Genomic DNA, 9,965 nt, shown 5'->3' on the forward strand with positions numbered 1-9,965 from the left:
ATGACGTCACTGCGTCCGCCGTTGCTAGGTTATTTTCCCAGAAGGACCAAGACCGTAACGACATCTTTGAGGGTTTCTGAGACAGTTTTTTCCTCGGTCAAACATTTCCATAAATTGTAATGTAGTCTCACGTGTTTATACGTGACTACATTTCAGTAACAAAGACTTTTATTGCGAAGAGTAGTTTGACTGTGTTTGGGCGGTGTCGTCACCGTGTCCGGCTTCGCGACGCCCGGATCAATAAAAACAGCTTAGCATGGAGGTGGCCCGGGGTCGTTAGCCGGTGCTGGCGGTGATGCTTAATAAAACTGTTGGGCCGGGAGTTTAGCCAACGACAAGCCCGGTGAGATTGCATCAGTGACTGGATGATGTCCGCCCTGCAGCCTCTGCAGCAGTCCGGGGAGGATTCAGCTGCCTGCTAACCGAGCCGGCCCCCGACTAGCTGATGCTGATGACTGGCTGTTTCCTGACATTGATTTGCAGGTAGCTGACTCGATAGAAGCTGCAGAGACCACGCTTAAGTGCATCTATTTTCCTGTGCAATTGTGCCTGTCTGCTTGTTTACGTGCTTTTTTTTAAATTTATTTATTTTTTCTACGTGTTTACCTGTTGTTTTTGTGCTCCAACCCTAGTGGGAGGCAACCATGGCCGGGAAAGTGAAGTGGGTGACAGACATTGAAAAATCAGTGCTCGTCAATAACTTTGAGAAAAGGGAATGGATTCAAGTCACAGAAAGCGAGGACTGGAATTTCTACTGGTAGGTTTCCTCTTCTGTATTACACCTGCATCTGTGGCCCAGTATCATGGAAACATGCACAGTAGGTACGTGTGCAAACAGGGGTGGATAAACTTCTGTGCTTATGAAACTATGCCATCACAATTGAAAATCCTGTTGACGAATCAGCAAAATCTAGATTAAAATATCAAAAGTACAAGTGTGTGTATCGAATAAAAGCAACCCCGGTCACATCTATATTATTACACCGTACATTATTAGGGTTTTATTATTGTTGAGAGGTGAAGAAGTGCCCGTTTTAACTGCTTTATAAAGGACACAGCTTTGTAGTTTAGTGGTAATAAACTTCGGGTCGTCTCTAAGAGGTTACGAGATAAATCTGAAGGGTTGTGACGTGATTAACACGATAACAAGGGTCCTCAACTTTACAGGGGGTTTTTTTGTCCCACGTACTGCATTGATAAGTGTCATACTCCGATCACCGAGCTCATGCTGAATCTCTGGACTCTTGAGATCACCGTAATCCAGGTTTGTTTGTACCCACATGTAGGATGAGCATCCAGACCATCAGGAATGTGTTCAGCGTGGACACCGGCTACCGCCTGTCAGATGACCAGATGGTCAACCACTTCCCCAACCACTACGAGCTGACCAGGAAGGACCTCATGATCAAGAACATCAAGCGCTACCGCAAGGAGCTGGAGAAGGAAAGCAGTCCACTGGCGGAGAAGGACGAGAATGGGAAATACATGTATCTGGGTACTCGTCATAACACGGCGGAGGAGCGAGAGTAGAAATGCGTACATAGGAATGCATGAGAGGAATAAAGCTGATTATGGTTTCCTTTTTTCGCTCTGCGCAGATTTTGTCCCCGTGACATTCATGCTTCCCGCTGATTATAATCTGTTTGTGGAGGAGTATCGGAAGAATCCGTCCAGCACCTGGATCATGAAGCCCTGCGGGAAAGCCCAGGGCAAAGGCATCTTCCTCATCAACAAACTGTCCCAAATTAAAAAGTGGTCGAGAGACAGCCGCACCTCAACGTGAGTTAACGAAGACGTTATCACAACACACACACACACACACACACACACACACACACACACACACACACGCTCTCGTCTTTCTTTCAAATTCACATTCAAATAAATGAACCAAAAAACATCTCTGTAGCCTTATTTTAATCTCATAATGTAAAACAGTATTATCTCACTAAACTGTTTACGTAGTCCTCATTGGATAATTGGAGAGAGTCAAAAATTGTGAATGTAATTACACATGAAAAAGTGTATAGTAGTTTTATTTACAGGTAAACATCTGAAACTGTATGTTTGTGATCATTTTCATAAACATCACTTCAAAGGTTGTTGTTTGCTGATGCTTGTCTGTTTTCTTGCCTGCAGATTTGTAGCAGCATCTAGTGGTAAAGAGGCTTATGTCATCTCCCTGTACATTGACAATCCCCTGCTGATCGGAGGGAAGAAGTTTGACCTGCGTCTCTATGTCCTGGTTACAACATATCGGCCGCTGAAATGCTACATGTAAGCCCGCAAATATTTCTCATGTAGTTAAAACGTCGACATATTCTGCATTTATTTACGGAGAGGTTTGTCCATTAATTGATGATATCGTTCTCACAGTAAGTACAACTCATGTGAAATTGTTTATTGATCCCTCTGTGTTGTTTGACTTTCAGGTACAAGCTGGGCTTCTGTAGGTTCTGCACGGTGAAGTACACACCGAGCACCAGTGAACTGGAAAACATGTTTGTTCACCTCACTAATGTGGCCATACAAAAACACGGGGTAAGTCTGTGTCATGTCTGGAATAAGTAGGGCCGGTAAATGTCCACGTTTTTTCCTACTCCCCATCCACAGTGTGTAAAATTGTATGTTCAAAATTGAAAGCATAAGGCCTCATCCAGACTTTCAAAAACACAGAAGATGTTACTCAACTGTTGTCACAGGCTGTGTTAGTACTCAAATATGTATGGAGCGTCAACATGTATTTTTCATGTTTTCTGTTCGCTAACCAAAGAACCTGACTTGAATTTTAAGGCAATATTATCTCTCTTAAATGTGACATGTACATCTTTTTGTAACAGAAAATCGATACAAAACAAAATCCACCTCCAGTCTGACTGTGTACCTTTCATGCAGGACGACTACAACCACGTCCACGGCGGCAAGTGGACGGTCAGTAACCTCCGTCTGTACCTAGAGAGCACCAGAGGAAAGGAGGTGACCAGCCGCTTGTTCGACCAGATCCACTGGATCCTGGTGCAGTCGTTGAAGGCTGTGGCCGTAAGTAGATGTGATGATGAGTCCTTTATTTTCTACAAAGGGACGTTTCTATGTCTGACTGACATCACTGGACTCTCAAACATTTCAAAAAGTTTGACTAAATTATGGCACTTATGCCCTAAATTTGACATCAGATTTGCTTTTCTGTCATGTTACCTCCAAAATGTCAGCTTTTCATTGGCTAAGAAAAACAGCTGACAATTCATTTCTCAAACGTGAAATGGTTTATTTATGTTTATTTATTTTCTGAAATCATGAAGGAACACTTAATCCTGGACCGCGGTGTTAAAGTACGCACTCACTCACACATGTATTCATAAGTATTTGTTACATACGCAGTCACTTAATCTTTTACTTAGACATTTTTGGCCACCAGAGGGGAAAATAACATCAACATAATGTGTCATCACCTTCTGATATGCTGAAGAAATGCTCAAATATGCTGCAAAATGCAGATTTAGGTGATGATTCTCTGTTGGTTCATCAACACGAGGGACATCTTTCAAATTATCACATAGACGCATTTTAGTCTTAAATATTGATTCCACACATGTAAACGTAAAACAATCCAGAGTGCAATATAAAGTATTATAAACAAAATCTACTTAAAGTGTTAAAAGTATGCAAGATGGCCCCTTTTGTATTGTTAACATATTAACATTAAAGCAGAATTGAATTCTATTAGAAGATTTTATTGCTTCATATACTGTTGAGGTATTTCAGTCTAAACCTGCATCACATTTTAGAAGCCGATCTTATATTTGGGATGAAACTTTCAAATGTCCTTTTATGGTTTCATCAGGTTTGACTAATCACAGCTGTGAAACCACCTGGATGTGGTGATGTCTTGTTGTTTTTAGCCCAACAGTACACCGGACCTAATGCACACTTCCCTTTTCTCCTAAGTGATCTGACTCACTTCCCCTGTGATGCCCGGGCTACTTTGTGTGCTAATAGTTATGACTGCTGGTATACTTTTACTCTGATTATTTGCTAACATCCTTCTCCTGATGAATCAATGTGTTCAATTACAAAGTTCCCATGTCAAACTCTCTGGTCAATTCCTAATTCAGCTTCTGCTTTTCACTCTCGCAGCCGGTGATGAACAATGACAAGCACTGTTTTGAGTGTTATGGGTATGACATCATTATTGATGACAAGCTGAAGCCATGGCTCATTGAGGTAGGTAATTAAACACGAGTCATCATGTGCATACACACATATTAACTCATATTAAAAGGCTTTAAAGGACCTCAAAACTGCAAGTTGTTTTTTTTTGCCGAGCTTAAATTTTGTATTAAGTCCACGGATACTTAACATACTTGCACAATGACTTCATGTTCCTTTCCTTTGATTGTTGAGCAACTTTGAATGGCCCTGAGGTACGTTTAGATGTGTTCCTCTCCGTACTCAAATGTGTGCTGAAGGTGTGTCGTTAACCCTTTCAGTGCAGCACAGACACACTGCTGAAAATACACAGGAAACTGAGTTTAGATAAAGCGACGCGATCTAATAATTTTGGCTGCGCTCATTTTAACAGCTGTACTGCATGTGTTGCTAGGTTTCCAGGCTAGGTCTGAACTATTTCTGTTCACAGACAGAAATCTGATCTATTTTGGGAGACGTAAAGTTGGTTGTAGGACAGAAACACTCGTCAGTGAGGAGCTTAAAAAAAGGTGTGCCACAAACCTAGTCAGGACTACTCTCCTTTGTTCATGAATCCTGCAGCTTCCAAATCTTATGTTATGTTATGAAAGTGTGTATGTAAGTAGGAAATGAATACAAATAGCTGAGTCTTGGTGTTTATGTCATCTACTCATGGAAATGTGAGTGTGCGTGTGTGTGGGTGTGTGGGTGTGTGTGTGTATCAGAGTTCCTGTTTTATTGCTCTCTAGGCACCTATGTAAGTTTTGTAGTGTGTATCGAATGTTCTTCTTTGAAAGTATTTTTATGTGCACAGCTGTTGAAACACTTTAGCAGCTACATTTCCTTCCTGATAAGAGCCTCTGTTCAGGCCCAGGAGGAAATTAAATATTGTGCTCATGCCTGTTTGGATCCTACAATGCACTATGAAGCGCCACCCATTTCCTGCAGATCTATTTTGCTGCGGATCTATTTTGCTGCGAAAACTTTTCCTCAAATGTAAACGTCACTTTCTTTGCCTGTGTGATCCTCAGGTCAATGCCTCTCCCTCGCTGACCTCCAGCACAGCCAACGACCGCATCCTCAAGTACAACCTCATCAACGACACCCTCAACATCGTCACGCCCAACGGGGACATCCCAGACTGCCGCTGGAATCGCAGCCCGCCTCGAGAGGCCCTGGGCAACTATCAAGTTCTGTGAGTGACATTTAAATCCAACACTCACATTCAGACACACTCAGCAATCTGATAGGCGAGGAGGGTCACATAGGAGATCAAAATATCAGCCAAGAGTTCAAGTTTGCCTTCTGCAGTTCCTCAGCTCAAGTTGTTGTCTATTACTGCCTGTTTTAATGACCTTCAACGGCTCAGTTGGTAGAGCGGACGACTGTAGGCTGTTTATATCAGGCATCCGTAGGCCTCTGGTTTAGATCTGGCTCAAAGGACAAGCTTTTAAATATAAAAATGAGTGGAATCCACGATGTCACCCTGGAGATTGAAGCTGCCCAGTACACTCTCAGAGCTGCTTGTTGAACTCCTCCTCCTCCTCCCACAACTGTCCAATTTGACTATATATGCATTCTGTTTAAAATACATTTACTAAAAACAGAACTACTCTTACCTTGCACTTTTAAAATATACTGTATCTAATTGACTAGGGCGTGTAAACTAGTCAGCATACTCAAGATTTCTGACTCCAGGCACTACCAGTGTTATTATTCTCTGGACTGTATAATTGTTATTTGTAAGAACACAATAGCTCCTGGTAGTACGGCTGGATCTCAACCCTTCGATAGCTCAGTTGGTAGAGCGGAGGACTGTAGCGTGTCAATTCCAGTTATCCTTAGGTCGCTGGTTCAAATCCGGCTCGAAGGAGTGGCTTTTAAATACCAGGAGAGTTCACAGTCACAAACATTGGATTTAAGTTTCCTTGTCTTCATCTGCTGAAGCCTCAACCAAGGTGAGAGAGCGCAGTATCTTTCTACAACTTATCAACACGGCCACCATCAATAATACGATTCATTCTCTGCTAAACCCAAATGTATTTACAGCACGGTACAGTATGTTCTGCCTTAAGCCCACACAAAAGTGTTACAGATGAATACGAGCCTGCAAATCATGGAACATAAAACGATGACAGCTTAGACTGAAATACCAGGCTGCTTACTGCCATGAAAACAACCAACCTGCCTTTATAATTAATGGAATACGGGTGGGAGGGGGCTTTCATAATTTCATATACTCATTGCCGATTTTAATTTAAATTCAGTAGATGGCGGTAATGAAACAATTTGGATGCCGAGCGCCACTAAAAACCAATAAGTAGCAGAAGAAGACTTGAACTTGGATTTTAACACATAAACATACATTTTAAACATGTGTTACAAAGTAATTGTGTATAAATGAATCAAACTTGGATTTTAGCTCATAAAAATCAAACTATCAACATGTGCCATCATCTACAAATTTGTTCTGGACGGGATTCGCACTACCGCCTCCTTTTGTCCCCTTCTTTTACGGAGATTTGTTTCCTAAGCCAAAGCAAATCAAATCCCAGCGTCCATTTTTTGGCAACCAATCATGGCTCAAAGATTGACAACCAATCACGGCTCAAAGATTGACAACCAATCACGGCGCAAAGTCCATCTTTTAAAAAAAAATAAAATATATTGAAACAAAATCCAGCATATACAAATATTCAGGAATAAAGTATTTTTATTAAAAAAAAAAAGCATCAACTGAGCTATTACATTGTTTTGGATATAAGTTAGTAGTATCTCATGAAGTAGGGGTATTAAACTATTTAATGTACTCTATGTGTTGCTCCCCACCTCGAGTAGTCTCCAGATTTGGCCTCTTGCAACTTCTTTCTGTTCCCCAAAAACATCCAACGCAAAATGTGATGTGCGCTTTCTGCTGAAGTTTCAAGTCTATGGTGAAATCCTAATGTTCACAAAACCCGTGTAACTCATTTCAAAACAATCTTGTCACTACAACACCTAAACTGTTTCTTTCACATATCTGAGGACACATGCCTCAAATGCAGGCCATCTTGGTTAAGAGAGTAATACGTGTTGTGAATGTTATCATCTGTGACAGCTCAGATTAAAAATAAAATCACTCCTTCGAGCCAGATTTGAACCAGCGACCTAAGGATACCCAGGTAATCCACTACAGTCCTCCGCTCTACCAACTGAGCTATCGAAGGCTAGTTTAACACAAGGTCAGGTGACTAATCCTCAATTGTTTGGGCACAATAGTGTGTGTAATGTGTGCTTACCGGGGGGTGGAGAGCATGTTTGAGTACCCAATGACAAGGCAAAACAGGCAACAGAAACACATATTTGCTCACCACATTACCCCTCTGACTCTATCCCTGTGCTTTCAGGTATGACGAGGAGCAGGCGCTCAGCGAGAATGCAGAGCGTGACCTGCGGAGCCGTTCGGGTCAATCGCTGGGGTCAAAGGGCACCAAGGGGAGTGCAGGCGTTCGCCCCACTGCTGCCACTTGGAAGTGAGTTGATATTGCTGAGTCATAATGACTTCCTGTACATTACTACAGGGGCCACCTGTGGGGAAATACAAACAAAAAAAGGACCACCCAGACTTATTTTTTAAGCCTATCGGAGGACTGCTGCCTGCCTCCAGATTTTACTGCGGCAAAGGAAGCTTTAACAACTACTGCTGGAAGGAAGAAAAATCAACAGTGTGGTCATTTATGGACAGTTCACAGGCTGGAGTTTGTGGCTGTTTGTGTGAATAAGTAAAAATATGAGTAGAAATTTTGCCGCTAGGTTTGAAGGTCGAGTCAGTCCAACATCCCGTACGACAGCTGATGTTTCCTAAACAGACCAAAAAACTTTTAACACAAGGAACAAGCGGATGAAACCTTGGAAGAGGAAATCCGAGGGCTCCCTCCGACCTGATGGATCCAAGATATTATCAACCTGAACTATGCATGATTATTGAATGCAGACACTTTAACTTGACATGCCACATAGGTGCTAATAAAAAGATATACCGTTTGGAAAATTAGAAGCTATTAAGAGGGACAGAAAATCTCAGATATAATTTACTGAGGAGCAGTTGATAGCTGATAGGCAGAATTAGCAGTACTAAATGTGTATAGTCCCCTAAAACGGATTTAACAATGTCTTTTGTACGTTCATTATCAGTATGTAGACGCAGGTGGGGTTCATTGATATTGATTGTATTCAGTGCTGAATTTAATGGCACTTTATTTATGCTTCAGTATTCAATATATTTCCCCCATGTTGCATTTTGCATTGGACCTGATGTCATAACTACTGCACAACACAAATCGTACATACTAACAATACATTAGGAATGTAGGCATTCTTAGCTGTTACCTGTTCATTTCCTCCAACTGCTGAAATTTTGAAACCCTGATGATGAGTAAACATCCAGCTTTTTAATACATGAAGCGAGACTGAACGGTGTTGGAAAAACACAGACTAAATATATTTAAGTGTGAAAAGAAAGTCCCAAAAACAGAAATTGTTTTCACTGTTGATTAATCTGTAGACTACATTCACCATTAATCAAATAATAAAGCGCCAAATCCTGACTTTATAGAAAGGGAGACCAGCAAAGGGTCTACATTGTTTACTTGATAAATGCCTGTAACAATGCATTTTTTATGAATAGTTGCAGAATAAATCTCTGTTGGACTGTTCAATTAATCATTACTTTGCAGCTCTACGTCTGTCAGATCATTTGACGTCCATGATTTATACGATTATGATTAAACAAAGCTGGTGATGCTGAAGCAATATCATTCAGCTCTGCCAGCTTTCTGTGAAATATAGAAACCCATGAGTTGTTTTGTGAAATGCAATGCTGCTTTACTTTTGTTTGTTGATTCATGATTTGAAAGAACACAGATGGAAAATTCTCTGCTGATTGTGTAACATGATTCTTTATTTTCTTTCTTTATACAAATTTTAAGTTATTCTATTTAAATAATGTTTCTTGTCTTTTGACTGTGGTGAGGGGCCCTTCAGCGCCTTTGATGAATATAATCTGTCTGGAGTTTACATTAATCAGAGGTCAATCCTTCAAAAGGGCAAATTACCTCTATGTCCTTGCAGTTACCACGGCAGCAAAAGCAGGTCTCTGCACGGCACTGCTCCTCGACCTTGAAAGTTTGACACCGCCTCAATTCCCCTCCACCACCACCTTGTTGTTTCCTCGTTGTCCCGTGGAGCTGGTGACCGCATGCAGAGCAGCAGCTTATGAAGGTGTGTGAGCCATACATGTGCTGCTCTGTGATCTCTGACCAAAACCCCCTAAACGAAGCATCTGCAGTGGTCATTGTTGGGTAGTACGACATACAGCACATCCTCCTGTGCTAGAGACCAAATTTACACAAACAGTGCAGCTTATGTTGTGTACATGACATAAACAGTTTCTCTGATTTTAGCTTTGCAGTAATGAACTTGTTCTGTATGAGAAATTCATGGTCTTCAAATAAAATATCCATTTTGGTGCTGCCTTGACAAATAATTAAAGTTCTTTTTTTTGGTCAAATTTTGTGTTAACTGTCCCTTTAAAATTTACAGCAGTTAGTTTGTTTACAAAGAGTTATTTTAAAATGTGTGGTCAGGTCTCACGCCATTTTAAACTGCAAGTGATAAAACAAAAATAGCAAGTGACAGAACCTGCTGTACATATGAAAGTGAACGTTACACAAATCTGCATTAAAAAATAGCTGTGTTTTGATCACAGGCTGTATTAATGGCTTTCTGCATGAGCAAAGATA

The 9,965-nt window shown here is 41.2% G+C and overlaps 1 protein-coding gene and 2 non-coding genes across 3 annotated transcripts; 2 read left to right on the forward strand and 1 right to left on the reverse strand.

Moving 5' to 3' along the window:
- The first annotated feature begins 50 nt into the window (after positions 1–50).
- ttll1 (tubulin tyrosine ligase-like family, member 1) lies at positions 51–9,733 on the forward strand. Its single transcript, XM_069164892.1, has 11 exons — positions 51–483; positions 633–757; positions 1,287–1,495; positions 1,599–1,779; positions 2,140–2,277; positions 2,433–2,541; positions 2,896–3,039; positions 4,135–4,221; positions 5,217–5,380; positions 7,572–7,697; positions 9,295–9,733. The coding sequence occupies exons 2-11, from the start codon at positions 645–647 to the stop codon at positions 9,344–9,346; spliced, it is 1,323 nt and encodes a 440-aa protein (XP_069020993.1). The 5' UTR covers positions 51–483; positions 633–644; the 3' UTR covers positions 9,347–9,733.
- trnay-gua (transfer RNA tyrosine (anticodon GUA)) lies at positions 5,970–6,058 on the forward strand. The gene is given in 2 exon segments: positions 5,970–6,006; positions 6,023–6,058. It is a non-coding gene; the product is annotated as a tRNA-Tyr (tRNA).
- On the reverse strand, positions 7,305–7,391 carry trnay-gua (transfer RNA tyrosine (anticodon GUA)). The gene is given in 2 exon segments: positions 7,305–7,340; positions 7,355–7,391. It is a non-coding gene; the product is annotated as a tRNA-Tyr (tRNA).
- Positions 9,734–9,965: the final 232 nt, after the last annotated feature.

This window comes from Embiotoca jacksoni, unplaced genomic scaffold (genome assembly GCF_022577435.1).
Source record: "Embiotoca jacksoni isolate LCO1_2020_lvr unplaced genomic scaffold, fEmbJac1.0.p SCAF_32, whole genome shotgun sequence".
NCBI classification, from domain to species: domain Eukaryota; kingdom Metazoa; phylum Chordata; class Actinopteri; family Embiotocidae; genus Embiotoca; species Embiotoca jacksoni.

What these genes read in the sequence shown, in the direction of transcription:
- ttll1 (XM_069164892.1), top strand. Translation starts at nt 645, where the DNA reads ATGGCCGGGAAAGTGAAGTGGGTGACAGACATTGAAAAATCAGTGCTC. An exon ending in AGTCGTTGAAGGCTGTGGCC is followed by an intron (nt 3,040 to 4,134) that starts GTAAGTAGATGT and finishes TCACTCTCGCAG; the next exon opens with CCGGTGATGAACAATGACAA. An exon ending in CTGGGCAACTATCAAGTTCT is followed by an intron (nt 5,381 to 7,571) that starts GTGAGTGACATT and finishes CTGTGCTTTCAG; the next exon opens with GTATGACGAGGAGCAGGCGC.